Below are 17,733 nucleotides of genomic sequence, written 5' to 3' on the forward strand. Positions count from 1 at the left end.
TCTGCAATGTGGTTAGTAATGCATGTTACATTTGACCACTTTCATTTGATTTTCTTTGAACAATCCTATTCAAAACACTGGTCTCGCATTAAAAAACCCCGCAGTTGGCTCTCTTTAGAAAAATAGTGTTAGTCCATTTGGCTGGTAACTTGGCAGCATGAGTCCGATGAAATGCACTGCCCATGCTGGAGTAAGTATTTACAATTGGGCCAAGATATGTTTTACATGTAATTCATATCTTCCATTTCACATGCTGTACCCCTCTGTTAAGTCAGGACTGAACTGTTGTGTACTTCTTTTCTTACTGGACATTAACCATAAGCCCTTGAGACCACGCATACACATGCACGCACACACACACACACACAAACACACACACATACACACACACACACACCCTCGCCATGCATATTTGCTGTTGGTTTCCCCTGCCTCACACTACATCCATATCTGCAGCACCATATTAGGCATCAGATTTCTCAGCCGACAGGCATCTCTGTCTCCTGTTTAGTAAACACTGGGAGCATGTCCGAGGAATTCTGGGGGAGATCTCTGTGGTGTCAAGGGGATAAAGAGCATTTATGGTGGGTGGGGGTTAGCGACAAGGCCTGACAAGTCTGTTCTGTGATGGGTTAGAACAAGGACTCTCGACTCTTGTTTGGATGCAACAAGCGGGCGACAGTCAGTCATCCCAGTGTTTGTCTTTTTTTTTTCAGTTGGCTAAAACCTATGCGGGATTTCCTGTTAACTAATAAACAGGGAACATGTTCTTATGGAACCAACCCATGTGTGACGATTCTTGGCTGTGTCCGGAATCACCCACTCATTCACTACCCCCTTCTCACTATATAGGGGATTCGTTGTAGTGGGCTATATAGTGCACTCACCAGCTACGATTTCGGACACTACTTGAGTCGCGATGGTGATTACGTTTTTGTCACAGGATTATGACGTCACTACAACGCCGCCGGCCGGTGGACAATCCCATTACATTAAAAATATTTCATATTCATATCCGTGTCCATTCTCATCATTAATCAAGAAGAGAGAGAAGGCTGAGACGTGTTGCTGCTGCCGTTCATCGAGCGCAATGCATCATGGTATATAGTGCTCGGTTAGTGACCATCGGATGTCCACTACTTTTCACGATGCATTCTGGGATACAATCAGGGCACTATATAGGGTATATGAAATTTCACTAAGAATTCGGACACCACTACAAAATGGCGAAGGCACTATATAGTAGTTAGGGGGTGATTTCGGACACAGCCCTTGTTTTGCGATTTGCTTGTGTTCTGTTTGTTCTTCCCCCCTCCTTTTTCCTGCTTCCTCCCTGCAGTGTGTTGTCAGGGGGCGTTGGCTGTTTTCTTCTCCAGGGCAGCAGACGAGGCACACCTGAAACTGAGTGACCCTCTCCTCAACCCTGCTATAAGAGCCTGGGCCCAGTTGCTCAAACAACTTGATCTGGATTTAAATGATCCATCCTATCTTTTGCTATCCCGATCACGTAATCCAGATGACTTTCGTCCCAGTTTTTCAAAGCAACATTGGATTGGATAACCCTGATCCAGATACAAACTTTTCAGGATTGCCAAATTCTGCATTACCAGTGATCTCAACGGAACTGCAATTCACACAGAAGGCTGCTAGGTATGTAGACAACAACAGGTAGAAAAGCCAGTGGAGTCACTCAAAGTTTTTTTATTTAAAAAAATCTGAAAACTATGTATTTCTAAATTGTCAGATCTCTCATCTGAACCACAACAAATAAATAAAAAGCTGTTGAAGACTCAGACAAACCAGCTGCTTTTTCTCAGAATGAGGGACTGACTGGACATGCAATAAGGGATGCAATTGTTAGAAACTATTTTTTAGTTGTGTGATTAATACAAAGTGATAAATGAAAGTTTGAATTGAATACATTTTGTTTGATATTTGGAGGATCTTTTCAGGGGAAGGAAATCCTTTTGTGTAACTTTACTGTACCGAAAGCCACATTTCTAATTAATCTACTTTTTCACTGTCATGGTTATTATTCAGGTTCAATATATGAATAAATGTAACTATACTACATGACTTAAATGTTTATTTGACCAATTTCAAAGGTACATAGCATTTTGTTCCTGAAATCCAGTCTGTTTCCACCCTTCTGCTGGGATCAGAATAATCCTGATTTTGTGGATCAAAGTTATCCCAATCCTTCCAAAAAGTTTTGAACAACGCAAACTGAAGGTCTGATCCGGATTAAAACCAAGATTGAATTCCGTGATCTAATCCAAATCCATAATCCATTTTCTAGTTTTGAACAACCCATTTTCAAGATTCGATTGAATCCATTATCCAAAATCCAGTTTGATAAACTTTGAACAACTGGGCCCTGGTCCCTCTCCTTCACTACTCTGCCAGATAAATCCTTCTCACTCGTTTTGAACCTATGTGCCAGTGTGCTCCAGTTTGGGCTGTAGTTATTCCTGTCCCAAACTGTTCCCATCGTATGGTCTAGCACTGTTTTGAATTGCGACAACAAGAAAGGGCCCAGTTAATGTAAGTTTCCCATTTTAAAAGTCCTGTTGGTGACTTTACTCTACAACAATGATGGTGCTGGTAGATAAATACTTTCTTCAAAAGTAAAATCCTGCATTTCTGAACACAATATGCATCCATCAGCAACTACACCTTTTTTTTAAACAGACCTATGCTGCGAATATTACATAGGGCACTGGGTTGGCGAGAGAAAGGTGGTTAAAGTGACAAAGCCCTCAACAAATAAAATTGCTGACCATTAAGAATACAATACACTGGAGTTGGCTCAGAGTCAAATTGATTACTTGGAAGCACATTATGACACTTATTTTGTCGGATAATTGAGCCATGGCATAAGAAAGAAAAAGACGGAGCAGACAGGCTCAGTTTAAATAGTGTCATTACACTGCAACCTCTCAAAATCATCCACTGACAGCAGCAGCAGGGAGAAATATGAGGTTGACACTGGAAATGAAGTAGCAGCCCACAACAGCCCCTGCTGACAGTAAGCAGTCAACATAATATGTGACCACCCTTACACTCGGTTAAAAAAACAAAACCTTCCTGGCCTCCTGTAAACCAAAGCCAGCAAGCATTTGTCAGCATAGCAAACCACAAACAGATGTATGCAGTTATGAGCGCGAGTCTGTTCTAAGTAGCTGCACCTTACATGCTGTACACAAATACACTCGACAGCCCGTGGGTTATCCTCCTTTGGTTTCTGGGAGAAAAGTTCAGCAGGAGCCAGTAGTCATGCCAGAGGTAGAAAATTAAGAAATAAAGCAGCAAACACAGCATTTAAAAAGTTCATGATGCCTGAATTCCTCTTCATGAAATCTTTGTGATCAGTGACACCATCTCGACTCGTGTTCAATTTTGATTTGCATTACCGCACCACTATGCAACAGTAAATTGTCGTGGTGACCTCTTGTCAACAATCGACAATGATATTATGACTTATTGTGTTACACCATCCACTCGATACAACCTTCCCTATTGAAGTGTGGACTCCTCAACAAAAGAGGATTGATTGTAGACAGACCTGACAATACTAATATGTTATTTTTTTTATAAACTGGGTGAACTATTGTCTCATCAGTGACGAGCCAATAAGCTTGTTAAATGTCAAGCCAGCCCCCCAGTCTGGAAAAAACAAAGCATGGATGCTTCGTGCAAGCTGTTTATTATGACCCATGCTTACAATTTACTGTGAGAACAACGACAGACTTTACAGCAAATACGGCAAAACGACGTGGAAAATAATTGACAAAGCCCTCTAGGGGTTGAAGTAATTATGACTTCAAACAATGAAGTCAGGTGACGGTGTTATATTGCAGGAGTGGGAACCCTTTTTACTATCAAGCGCCATTTCAGTTTTTATGACTACTTCACGGCCCATAATGTGATGGCTGCCGACGCCTCTTCCCATCTATTTATGATGAGTTGGTCGGTTTTTGTGTTATGTCTGTTGTTTAATCACAGGGCAGAGAGAAAAATTGCCATTTTTTTTGGGGTGTTTTTTAAATCTTGGGCTGTATCAGTAATCCGCTATGCAAAGTTGAATTTTGCTTGGTCCAGTTCTCGCAGCTCCACAGCGGCAACAAGGCTTCTTCATAAATTCTTCTGAATGTTCCAGCTCACCAATCACAAAACGTGCCTGGATAACATGATGTCTGTTGGAATTAAGTTCTGTAAAAGCTGCTAGTTGGGCTCACAAAGTCATTTATTACACATCTGTCTTCGTAACTCATCCAGTTTAGTTGCATGTGTCCAGCTCCAATGATGCTGGAGAGTTCTCATCACTGCGAGTGAACCCTGCAAACTGCGAACACTGACTTCACCGAGTCTTTTACTTCACCAAAAAGACTAATATAATAGTTTGTCCATTTATCTTGGGAAGTGCGACTTTCCGGATTTGTTTATGTGTAATTTATTCACCCTGACTGTGCGCTGACAGGCATACAGCCTGAAGGGACCACCCTGAAGGACATCTCAGTTTACTCATTTATGTTTTTTTTCTTTTACCGCAAAAATAAATCTAATTGCTGCTATTAGGATTTTCCCCCACTAGTTTCTGAATTTATGAATAGTGTGGTGGGCCAGATCAAGTTGTCTTACTGGTCACAAAGGGGTCAGGGTGGATGGATGTGTTGACAAAACTAGAGAACAAGAGAGTCTACAGTTCATTTCACTTTTCCCAACAGCATTCAACAAGATAGAGTTGTTGTTTTTTTTTAACCATGACCATGACCGTTAACCATGTTGTGTATTATTGTAACCATTACAATGAAGGTTATTGAATCAAATTATGTATGAAGTGGAGAACACCATTCCATTTCCGAAGATGGACTTAAAAATGTGCATCTTATACAATAATATAGGCTACGAAACTGAAAGGAAATGTTTGTCACATTGACAGTGTTTGCTCTCGCTCCCGTCCACTCATATTTATCCGCATGACCACCGAATGGCATAAGATGGAAATGCTTCATTGGCAACGGTAAATTACATGATGACTTGCGTTCCTTCTCTTTCACATTCATACTCAACTTCTTATTCTTCTACTTCTGATTTAATCTATTTTTACATTCGTGCATGGCACGTCGCGTTAAATAAATCATTTCAGGATTTAGGAAACTTCCTAAGCAAATTTGAAGATTTAACCATACCCTACTTACATTCCTGGCTTGTTAGCATGTGAAATGTTGGTATGGAAACTAGAGATCACCATGTAAGTCGTCATCAACATGATAGCACTTCCTACTTGCTGTGCCATTCACTGGTGTGACTGGACTTCAAAATGCAGAAGAAGAAGAGAGAGAGAAAAAAAAACAGCAATATGTTTGTCCTAAATTTATGCTTCTGTGTCCCACAGACATAATGAGGCATTTTTTATTATATAATTAACCCTTGATCCCTGTATCCCATATTGGTTTTGCATCACTAATGTCACATTTGTCTTATTGATATCTTGGTATTTTGTGAATTGATTTGCACTGCATGTCATATGAACATGGATGTGTTTTTTTTTTTAACTATATTGTATTTCGCTGCCACAGACTCCATTACTTTGAGGGGGAACTCAGCAAAAAAAAGAATGGACTCCGCAAAATCCATTCCACAATCTTCAAGTCTTACAGAACAGGGCATAAATCAGCCGTCAAAGGCAATGTCCTCTTATATTCTGAGCTTACATGTGGCTGACTGCAGACAAGAAACAAAAATTGGCTTGACACAATGATAAATGAGATCTTCGGGATAATTGCACTTGGTTTGTGGTAGCGACAAATAGCATCAATATTGCATGTTTGAGAAGTAAAATATTTTTGAAGATGTGAACACATTTTCTTTGGCCTTAGAAACCAAGTGAAGCACATCCCTTGAGTTCATATTTGCTTATGTAACCTCAGGTCGGGTGGGGCAATTTTTTTTCAGAAGGGGACAAGCTTTGATTTGAGATGCGCAGATGTGTGCGCTTGAACACACACACACACACATGCTATTAAGGCCCTAGGGAATGAGGGGCCTGCAGACATTGTGGTGCCCTGGTCACTGTGGTCACCAAAGTGCCGGGGGACAGCGACTTATCAGAGATGACATTTTCACATGCTCACACCCCGTATGCAGCATGTCACTGACATGCTTAACATATCTGAGAAAATAAACCGAAAAACTACTGCTACTTAAAAATGTATTGACGATCGAACTCCTTGAGGAAGATGTTACCATGCATGGGAGTATTTGCAGGGATGGACAGCTGCATTTACTCTCGTTACAGCAACAAAGTCATTTTTGTGTGCTTTTGGAGTCAAAGTTTAGTGGTGGTGGTAGTGGGGGGTGACTGCAGGTGTATGCATGTTGTGATGACCCCTCCCAACCTGTGTCTGTTCCTGTGCAGGACGCAGAGGCAGAGAGGCAGAGGTGTGTCTTCAGCACGAGACACTCCTGTCTCAAATCTGCCTGCCTGATTAGATGTCTTTATAGAGGGCTGGAGAAAATCACTTCTCTCTCGCTCTCCTCCGAGCCGCCATGTGTTGCCTGTTTGGTTTTGTCCTTTTGATTCTTTTTAATGCGGCAATTGGGTTGTCTTTTTTGGACTTTTACTTTGGAGAGTTTATTCTGTGCCACAATTGCCTGTGAAATTGTTTCACTGGTGTAAATTGCTCCGGGAGATACACACAGATATTTGGTTCGGAGAGTGTTTGGTTTGTCCCTCAACGTGGGTAAAGCTTTGCTTGGCAACAGCTCGGGGGATACTGGGCGGGTCGCTGTGTAACAGATGTAAAGAAAAGAAGTAGTAATCAGTAAAACACAAATGAATCAAGTTTGTCCCACTTAAAGTTAACAAATTAAGACAGTTGATCACTTTGATTTGAGAAAACCTAATTCATTTGTTACCAATTGAAGAAATTTTGTTGTTGTTAAGCAATTTTCTTTTTTCACTGGTTGCTTTTGGTGGCATAATCACCTGGGAAGGGCATATTTCCATGTGTATGCGCACATACTCCAGTAGCCTGACGATGTGCTTTAATTTGATTGTTACATTTCTTTAAAAGGGGATACAGCTATATGATGTTGGGCACATTGGCCTGACTTACTTAGCGCTTTATTTTTGTGCATTTTACGCAAGTAATGTTACTTCTCCTTGAGTCTTTTTTTTTTCAAGCAGTAGCATTTTTTTTTCACTTGAGCGTAATTTCTAGTATTATTTTCTTCCCTGCTTATTCAAAAGCCTCGGTAGTCAAATAAGTTTAGTGTGTTTTCCTTCATGTTTTTTCCCGTCAGTATTGAAAATTTGCCAACAAGCCCCAGGGAGCGTGTGACACATCTCACACCCTTACATTGTGCCCGCACACCTCTGTGTTTCAGGCTCAGTGAACGTCGTGACCCTTGAGACATTTGATAAGACTCGAACTGAGAACGCGGTTCTAACACTGCACAGGGAAACTTGAGCCTTAAACGAGTCAAGAGTGAGGGGCGGTGAGGAGCTCTTGTTTGCAAAAGTGGACGCATTTACACTGAGGATACCGCTGCAACGATGCTAATGTGAATTTCAACAGCACAAGGGAGGCGTGAATAATGCCTAAAGAAGGGTCTGACGCTGGATCTTCAGTTTTCAGTAGATCATGTTGGCAACAGCAATAAATGACCGTTCCACAAGCTGACCTCTTGAAAACTTCCAAGAGCACAGCCTCTCCCAACATATCTAACACCCGCGATGCACTTCCATAACTGATCTCGCACACTTTGTCCTATCGAACTGATTTTGCACTTAGTACTTACTCACGGTCTCCTACTGTACTGAAGCTTAGGCTACATCCACATGACTACAATTTTTGTTTTAAAATGCATCACTGCTGCTACGTTTACGCCTGCAGTCCTCACTACTTCAGAGTTTTCAGGCCCCCTTAAATGGAGAAGTTTGGAAACGCTGCTCGCCCCGCTATAGTTTGAAAACTCCGGGGCTGCAGGGACGGGCAAAAACAAATATGTTCGGAAAACATTGTTTCAGTTTTGAAACAAAAATGTAGTGGTTTGGATGTAGTCTTAGTGTTGTCCCTCGGTTGTGAGTTGCCCTCAGTAAAAGCATCTACAGAATGAAAATACAAATGAAAATCTACATTCATGATGTCAATGCGGAAAAGACGGAGAGTAACAGGTCCCAGGTAAAATGTCAACTTACTGACAAGTTGACAGCCCATGAAGAATAAAATAAGGACTCAAGTTGGATTCTAAATTTACTCTATGCTCAGCTTACATAGTTACAGAAGGTCGGGTTTTGGCTTGTTTATATTTTACAGCATGCTTTACTTTTAATCAACTATCACAAGATAAGGACTTTTTAGGATGAGGACTTGCTGAACCTGTTGGTTTGGAAAATGTAATGGATACAGTAGACTAACGAATAAGACTGGAGTTACTGGAATATTACAGTTGGTATGTTCCCCCCAGTCACACATAAAGTCATCACTTGTCTTATGGAATATATTTTTGCCAAATGACCTCACTTTGGACCCCGGTCTGTCACATAAGAAAAAAATGAAAAGAGCAGTGAGGCTGATGAAAGCAGATTGGAAAAACATAAACACTGTACGTGTCCATTATTGTCTGCTCACCATGAATTGAATGAGCTCATTTACAGAACTCGTTCCACTAAAGAATGTTGGCTCCTCTATAAAACTGTATTCCTAACCAAGCTGCTTTTAGACACTCACTGCAACGCTGAACTTTTCTTGACTTTCCCCGGGAAGAGCTGCATGTGTGAAGGCAAATGTCCGAACGCGTCGAACCAGACGTTAAACCGACTCTACCCTGCCAGCTCCCTCGGACAAAGTCCATGTAACGTCTGATTGAGCTGATGTACAAATCGCATAAATGGCTAAAACTAAAGGGTGATGATGTCCCGAAAATCCTTATTAGGGTATAGGCAAACACTTTGATGTTACAAGTATAAATAATGAAAATCATTACTGAGACTCTTGAAATGAACAGGGCCACCGATGTTCAGCAACACCTGTCATTTACTTGGCATGTGAAAAAGTCTGCATTGAGCCTGTTGAGGTTCTGTTGTATACTGCTGTAACTTTTCGGTTCTTACAACTAATAGACGAGACATGAGACTAGCAGTGTACTGTATTTCATGTGCACAGATGCCGTTTTAATGTCAGAGCCCAGGAACCCCACATAACAATAAGTCAGGCAAGCAAATAGCGCCTCAATTGTGTACATTGACCGTACAAGGTCCAGTCGTATAGTAGGCTTTCATCTAGTCCTGCTAATCTTACTCTTAATCTTGAAATTGCCAGTGATTGTATTTTATGTGTGAAAGAATCATAAAAAGGGCTTTTTGCTCAGGCTAAGTGCCAAATATCTAGACATTTTTATGGCTCCATTTATCTCTACTATCCTTCTCCCTTGGATTCCTGGGTGCCCTTTATCTGATTAGTTGGAGCATTAGGCAGACATGCAGATTCAAAGGGAGAATAGAAACATTTTCATACTATCCTGAACACTTCTGTTAATCATTCCATCTGGATCACATGCGGATGTATGGTTTCCCGTACTGAAATACACTTAACTGCTGTCACTGCTCAGGCCTGATGCTATCATAACATATCCCTTATTATTATAATAATAATAATAATAATAATAATAATAAATGTATTTATATAGCACCTTTTAGAAGTTGCTTCACAAAGTGCTTTCACAAAAACATAGACATTAAAGTCAGCATTCCAGGTTGTTGTTTTTTATATTCTACTCACTAATGATCATAATGTATCCCGGACAACAGCGTGGCTGTGCCCGGCTTCAGCACGGTCCGAGCGGACAGAGACGAGCGGAGCGGTAAGAAGAAAGGAGGGGGGACTGCACTTTATGTGAGTGAGAGGTGGTGTAATCCCGGACATGTAACCGTGAAGGAGCGTCTCTGCAGCCCGGACATTGACCTGCTGGCCGTCGGGCTGCGTCCGTACTATCTGCCGAGGGAGTTTATGTCTGCCATGATGATCGCTGTTTACATTCCTCCATCAGCTGATGCGGAGGTAGCTGCTGACGTCATACACGCCACAGTTTCACGTCTACAGACGCAGCAGCCCAACGCGTTCATGGTTATTACTGGGGATTTTAACCATGCAACACTGGACAAAACATTCCCAACCTTTCATCAGTACGTTGACTGCCCCACCAGGGAAAACAGAACACTGGACCACCTGGATGCATACAGTGTCACCGCCCTCCCCCCACTCAGCAGATCTGATCTCAACCCTTGTCCTGATGACCCCAAAGTATGTCCCTCTTGTCCAGCGGCAGCCTGTGTTCACTAAGACAATGAGGAAGTGGACTCAGGAGGCCAATGAGGCACTGCAGGCCTGCTTTGAGTCTACGGAGTGGGATGTGCAATGGGATGTCTCGTCCACCACACACCCTGCCCCCCACACACCTTCACTGCCTCCAATGCTTCCGCCCCTCTCTCCCCTGTGGTGAGCACACAGGATCCAAACCCCCACCTTCACAACACCTCCATCCCCCCACGGACAGTCAGAACCCCCTCCCCCGCTGGACTGTGACAACGGCCCAGGTGAAGAGACAGTTGGAGCGACTTCACCGACGCAAGGCTGCGGGACCCGATGGCATCAGCCCCAGGGTTCTGAAGACCTGTGCCAGCCAGCTGTGTGCTGTTCTCCAGCATCTCTTCAACCTGAGCCTGAGCCTGGAATAGGTCCCGGTGCTGTGGAAGACGTCCTGCCTCGTTCCTGTTCCGAAGAAGTCGACTCCATCCGGACTCAACGAATACCGACCAGTTGCCCACACATCTCATGTGATGAAGGTGCTGGAGAGGCTGGTCTTGGCCTACCTGAGGTTTACAGTTTGCCTACCAGCCTCTTCTGGGTGTGGACGACGCTGTCACCTATCTGCTGCAGCGGGCCCATTCGCATCTGGATGGTGTTGGCGGCACTGTGAGAATCATTTTCTTTGATTTTCTCCAGTGCTTTCAACACCATCCAGCCACTGCTACTGGGTGACAAGCTGCGGTTGATGGGTGTAGGCGCGTCCACTGTCTCCTGGATCACTAACTACCTGACAGGCAGGCCGCAGTTTGTACGACTGGGCCGTGATCTGTCTGACACGGTGGTGAGTGGTACAGGAGCTCCACAGGGGACTGTGCTGTCTCCTTTCCTGTTCACCGTATACACAACTGACTTGAAGTACAACTCTGAGTTGTGCCACTTGCAGAAGTTCTCTGATGACGCTGCAGTGGTTGGGTGTATACGGGATGGACAGGAGGGAGAGTACAGAGCGCTGGTGGACAGGTTTGTGGAGTGGGCGGGAACAAATCACCTGCTGCTGGATGTGGACAAGACCAGAGAGATGGTGATCGACTTCAGGAGGAAGAGAACAGCTTCACAGCCCCTCTTCATTCTGGGGGAGGAGGTGGAGACGGTGGAGGACTACAAGTACCTGGGAGTCAACATCGACAACGGACTGAACAGGAAAACCAACAGCCTGACTGTGTACAAGAAGGGGATGAGCAGACTCTACTTCCTGAGGAAGCTGAGCTCCTTCAATGTGTGCAGCAGGGGATGTTCTATCAGTCTGTTGTTGCCAGCGTACTGTTCTTCACTGTGGTCTCCTGGGGGAGCAGCATCGGAGCCAGCGACACCAACAGATTGAACAAACTGATCAAGAAAGCTGGCTCCGTAATAGGCTGCAAGATGGACGCGTTTGAAGCTGTGGTGGAGAGGAGGACTATGAACAAACTGTTGTCCATCATGGATGACCCGGACCATCCTCTCCACCTCACACTGGACAGACAGCGGAGCTCCTTCTCCAATAGGCTGATTCAGCTTCGCTGTCACAAGGACCATTACAGGAAATCTTTCCTGCTGCAAGCCATACAACTCTATAACACCTCACCTCTGCCTGACAGATAGACCTTGTTCCACTGTCAATACTTCATATAAATTCTGTGAATTTATTATTCTTAATTTCTATATTTTTTTGGGCAATTCGTATATTTTAATTTATTGTGTAAAACAAATATATATTGTATATATTTTTTTAATGTGTGATGTGTGCTGTGTGAAACGTGCTGCTGCTACACCAGAATTTCCCAGCTTGGGATGAATAAAGTATTTATCTATCTATCTATCTATAAGGGACACATGAATGGACATTACACGCAACATGTACATCATTTATTTCAATACAAATGTAACAGCACATACGCTTTTTTTTTTTCCATAAATACCACAGGACAACACATGTTGTAATAGGCTTCATTACCTCAACAAACAGTGAACAAAAAAGATTTGTGCGAAAATAGCTTGCAAACACTTAGTAAACATTCACCTGAGTGACGACCTTTTCACTCTGGTCACAATAGGAAGTTCACATATGATAGGTTTACTTGTCACGTGACGGCTAAAGCCATATTTAACTTTCATCAAACATTCACATTCATATCCATCGATTCATCAGAATAGTCCACCATGTCACGGTGACCGTTTCTCTCGACTCGTTCATGTTGAATCACAAACGGCCAAAGCGACTTCCTCAAAAATATTGTTACAAGTTACCCAGCATAACACTTCAGCCATTATTTACAGTTAATAACACGGAATTCAGTTGTTCGAAAACGCCACAAAGGTTTCATGAAAGTGCGACACAGTGCTGCTGTAAGTACGTGAACGATCTAATCTAAATCATGGGGGAACTGTTCTCGTTCAACAGGGGCTATGGTGGATCGGTGATGACAGCATTAGCGTTGACATTAGCTCACCTGAGCATTCATCATATCAAAATGTGCCAATCCATGACATTGATTATATTTACACTGAAACATACTGTACGTCATACATTTTAACATACCCTCTAAGAATGGTCTGTGACCCACAATCAACTTGGAAATAAGAAAAAAAACCACATGATTTTAGCAGACCGGTAGTTAAAAATGATCATTTGGGGCCAGGCTTCGTTTGGAGAATTGACTGTACATCGTACGGGTCTGTAGGTTTTGCATTTGGCTCCAAGCCATCAGCAGTACTTGGAATGCTGAAGTGTAAGCTAATGATTCAAGACACACTGCACATAACTACGCTCTGTCCTCCAGCAAGAGGAGGTGAAGACATGAATTACGTTCCTCATTATACAGGTGTATTGATGAAACAATAATCGTTAATAACTATGTGACAGCCGAGATGCGAGGAGAGGCCACTGCCAGGAGGGAGCAGTGGGGATATATAGTTCACCACCTGTTCCACTTGGACGACAACGGATCACGTTGAAAGGAAATGTCACCAAAATCCACAAACGCATCACCACACGTATATAGCAGACATGCAAATAATCACCTGAAAAGCGCCTCTAAAGAAGACGAATTGTTGAAATACAGATCTTTTTGAATCCTGTGACTCGTAACATAGTGACAATGCATTGATGAATTCTGAGTAAAAGAATAAAAATGGATCCAAATATTGGTCTAGAACCTTCATCTGTTTTGTGCTTTGTGCATATACTGTACAGTGGAAATGCTGGGGGGGACATTTGCGGTGACATTCAACCCCTTGCATTTACTTTGCCGTAAATCCATCGAGGAAAAAAAGATCAACACACAGGAAAGCTTGTTTTTCACAGGGCAAACACTGACGTATGATGGCTCCGTAGTTACGTCTATCCCTAAAGACTGTGACAACAGTGCTGACTAAACAGTGATACAGTATATAGAGATCCCTCTAAGGGAACAAAGTTCACAGTTTTGACGAAGTCAGCTGATCTTTCTCCAGAGGCAACACAACACGAACTAAAACACAGGTCACCAACACCGATTTAGACTGGCAGAGAATCCCTGCACCCCCCCCAGTGGCCACATATAGCATGCTGTCACTTTGATCAGAACATACTGGGGGTTGCCAAACTGACTGGGGAAAGGGGGTTACATCTACAGCAACACTTCTATTACTCCCCTGGAGTCTAATGTAGTCATTTAGTGTGAGGAAAGTGTAATGACTTCTCCAAACACAGCCCTGCATGCTAAGTACCCATTGTCCATTAGTGCTTGCAGAGGTCAAGAAGTGACCCTCCCAGGGCCATGTGATCTGAAGACAGGTGATTAGAAAGAAAGTCTCATCCCAACCTGCAAATCAGTGTTGACTTTTTGGATTCTCCAGCTAAGCAGCAGAGATAATGGATTTATTTGTGTTTATTGGGCTGGGCTCAGCTGGACCGGGACATTTCCTGGAGACTGCACACCAAGATACGACTGAAGGAGAGTGACTGAAACAACTGGAACAGCTGAGACACTGCTCGGTGGTCTGTCGACTGTCGGATTCAAATTTTAGACTGATTTTGTGAATATATCCAGACTCTGGGAATTGTCAGGGAGCAGTGACAAAGGTGCACTGCATTTTTCGGTTTTCCTCATCTCTGTTTATTGGCCTGAGCAGTCATAGCCACTGCATCTCAGGCTGGAATTTTGTTATCACTTGGGAATTTCAACGTGCTGTTTATTATTGTTTGTGGTTTGTACCCTTGTGCCATGGCTGAGGAAAGAGCCTCTCTGGTTTCACTAAACAGCGTTCATGCTGAAACACAGCAAGTACACAATCTCTTCAACAAACATGGTTTCTGCAGCAATAGGAACAACCATTACTGCCAAAGGCACCAAGAGGTGGGCAGGAGAGTAACCATTTGCCTTACACTTATGTAATGGCTATTATGGTGAACCAAATAGTAGTATATTTGATGAAGAGTGGCAAAAAGGGGAAAAAAAATGCATTCAGCAGTTTCTCAGCGTGCACCAGCTTGGAGTAGATAACTCAATATGCATATATCTGCTACTATCTGGTGGCAACACAAGCTCCCATGCAACAGGCTGTAAAACATTGAAGGCGGGGAAAGGGCCTCTTAACATTTCTGCACAGTGAGGTGAGAGAGAGAGAGACAGAGAGAGCGAGAGATAGATTCTGCCACACCTGTTGTTGATCATCTTTTGCACAAAGACAATCCATTAAAGAACAAACCTTGGAAAGTAAATGAAGCAAAATTATAATCATGGTTGTGTAGGAATGTATTTCTTAAATATTTTTTTTTTAAAAACAACGGAAGAAAAAAACAAGCACCAAAACGGTATCACATTTGATCCTCAGATTGAAATACATTACTTAATATCAATGCCAAACGGGCATAATCAAATGGATTTTACCGACTCAAAGACACCACTTGTACTTTGAATTTCAATAAACATTTTATGCTCGTAAATTGTGGGCCCTTTCACCGAGAAATCCAAGATAAGGATTTCCACAAATGCAATTGTAGCTAGATAATTAGCAGTTGTGTAATCAACAAACCATTTTCATCAGGTAAATGGACAGATGACATACTGTCCTGGTGTAAGTCCTATGGAGTAGTGTGAAGTAGTTTATATAGCTTAAGAAAGAAATATTAAAGATGTGATGAGGTAGATATATAAATGTAAGTGATAAATGTAACAACATGGAAAAGTGATCTCCTACAGTATCTGTTCACTGTGCTAACAGAGGGAAAAATGCTTTTCAGCTCACCATGCTTACGGCAGTTTTTTTTAAAATGGTCTCCACATACCAGTTTGTTTGACTGGCCTAACCTTTATTACTCAAAATTAACCTTCAATATGAAAAGTTTTTCAAAGCAGTGTAAACATGTCTTGATCAACTTGTTGACTGACGTCTCAGGCCTCCAAGTTTAAAGGACAGTCGTAACAGTCGTTAGGCCTTTGCTGCAATTCCCATTTGGGTCCACTACTCTGTCCACAACACTGCAGACCCCCGCACCTTTCTCCACACACCCTTCGTGGCCGTCGCTGTCCTCTGAGCTGCCCTTACTCCGCCCTTGCTGCTCGCTCTGCCAGCTGTGCCTGCATCCATTCACCGTCCCTTGGTTGCTGAGGCGGTTCCTCTTCATGCAGAGGATTTCCTTGAAGGCGTACCTGAAGTCAGGGCTCCGGCAGTAAATAAGCGGGTTGAAGGCAGAGTTTGCGTAACCTATCCAGTTGAGTATCCTGAAGGTGAGGTCAATGTCCTCCACTTTCCATATGGCCACCACCACGTTGAGCAGGAAAAAGGGCAGCCAGCACAGAGTGAAGGTCCCCATGATGATACCCAGGGTCTTTAGGGCTTTGTGTTCACGCAGGCAAAACTTAGCCTTCTTGTTGGTACGCCCATTGTTGGCCTCCAAAGGGTTGAGGGTGCTGTTGTCGCTGTTATGAAAACGTCCAACACTTTGGTCAATCTTCTTCAGCTGCCGCTTGGCCTCCTGGAAGACCCGGCAGTAGACAAAAACCATGATGACCAAAGGAATGTAGAAGGAGATTATGGAAGAGGTGATGGCGTACGCCATGTTTGTGTAGAACTCGCAGCAGTTGCTGTCCTCGATGCACTCCTTAGCTTCCTTATCGTCTGATATCCACCACTTCATGTGGATGGGCAGGAAGGATATCAATGCGGCAATCACCCACACCAGCACAACCACGATGCGAGCCTTGCTCTTGGTCAGCATCGACTGGTAGTGGAAAGGAGAAGTGATGGCTAAATAACGATCTATAGCTATGACACAGAGGGTCTCGATGCTTGCAGTCACACACAGCACGTCAGTTGCAGTCCAGAACTCACACCAGAAGCTACCAAAATGCCAGGTATTGAAGATGATGTAACAGGCGCCGAAAGGGACCACAATGAGGCCCATGACCAGGTCGGCACAGGCCAGGGACGTGATGAAATAGTTGGTAACATTTTGGAGACGCTGGAAGCGGCCGATTGCCGTGATGACCAGGATGTTGCCAAAGACAATGCACAAGACGAGTAAGGACATGATCATGCCCAGCAGGATCATTGTTGGCTCACTGTAACCCTCCTCATGCTTAGCGGGGCCTGATGATGAGTTGATCATCTCGGCACTCACGTTGAGGTACACTGGTGGGGTTGTGCTTCCCATCTGAAGAAACCATGTGTGGTTAAGACACACAAGACACACAGACAAGGAAGGGAAGACAATTTAAATCTAAAAACGGCCTGATGAACAACAATGTTCATCGAAACGCATTTGTGCATATAAAACTAGCAGTAGCAAATTTGCAGTGTTTTATAAAAAAAATTAAAAAAGGAGAACAAGAATTACAATGCCAACACCAAAAAAACAAATCCATTAAATTTTGTTCAGCATGCACAGCATTAAAAAACTAACACAATACAAACTTGTTTGCCAAAGACAAGAAAAAAAAGTACAAACCTCCACAGGTTGTCTTGTTTCCTGCCTCCCATATAAAGTTGAAATATGACTCTTCAGGTAGTCCCTGTAAAGTATTCCATGTCACATGTCTTTTCTTTCTACTTTACTTTATGTTCTTCTTTTTTAAACTCTCCTTTTTCTTTGTGCCCGTGCACAGCTCGTCTCTCTCTTCACAATCTCTAGGTGCCTCTCTCACTCAGTGCCTCCGCTGAGCGGTGTTTCCTCTAATGTGTCTCCCAGACTATTTGTCAGAGCCCTTATAACGTGCAGTGATGACATCATGGCCGGTGCTCAGCCAATCACACAGCCAGCCTGCGGAGGGTGCTGAGAGCTCCAGAGAGTTTGAACACATTGTCCCCACAGCTGCTTCTGCTGCAGGGCTGCATGAAGAAAGCTGCAAACTGAAGAAAAGTCTCTTTTTTTCTGATTTAATCCTTCATATCTTTT

General features: G+C 43.2%; 1 protein-coding gene across 1 annotated transcript; it reads right to left on the reverse strand.

The window, feature by feature from the left end:
• Positions 1-12,206: 12,206 nt before the first annotated feature.
• Positions 12,207-17,513, reverse strand: adrb2a (adrenoceptor beta 2, surface a). The gene is made up of 2 exons (XM_035649876.2): positions 17,287-17,513; positions 12,207-16,992 (listed from the first exon to the last, which is right to left on the reverse strand). The coding sequence occupies exon 2, from the start codon at positions 16,990-16,992 to the stop codon at positions 15,745-15,747; it is 1,248 nt and encodes a 415-aa protein (XP_035505769.1). The 5' UTR covers positions 17,287-17,513; the 3' UTR covers positions 12,207-15,744.
• Between the last annotated feature and the right edge of the window lie 220 nt (positions 17,514-17,733).

The sequence above is a fragment of the Scophthalmus maximus genome, chromosome 9 (genome assembly GCF_022379125.1).
Source record: "Scophthalmus maximus strain ysfricsl-2021 chromosome 9, ASM2237912v1, whole genome shotgun sequence".
NCBI classification, from domain to species: domain Eukaryota; kingdom Metazoa; phylum Chordata; class Actinopteri; order Pleuronectiformes; family Scophthalmidae; genus Scophthalmus; species Scophthalmus maximus.

Bases quoted from the DNA above. Each gene is read 5' to 3' on its own strand.
- adrb2a (XM_035649876.2), bottom strand. From the start codon at position 16,992: ATGGGAAGCACAACCCCACCAGTGTACCTCAACGTGAGTGCCGAGATG.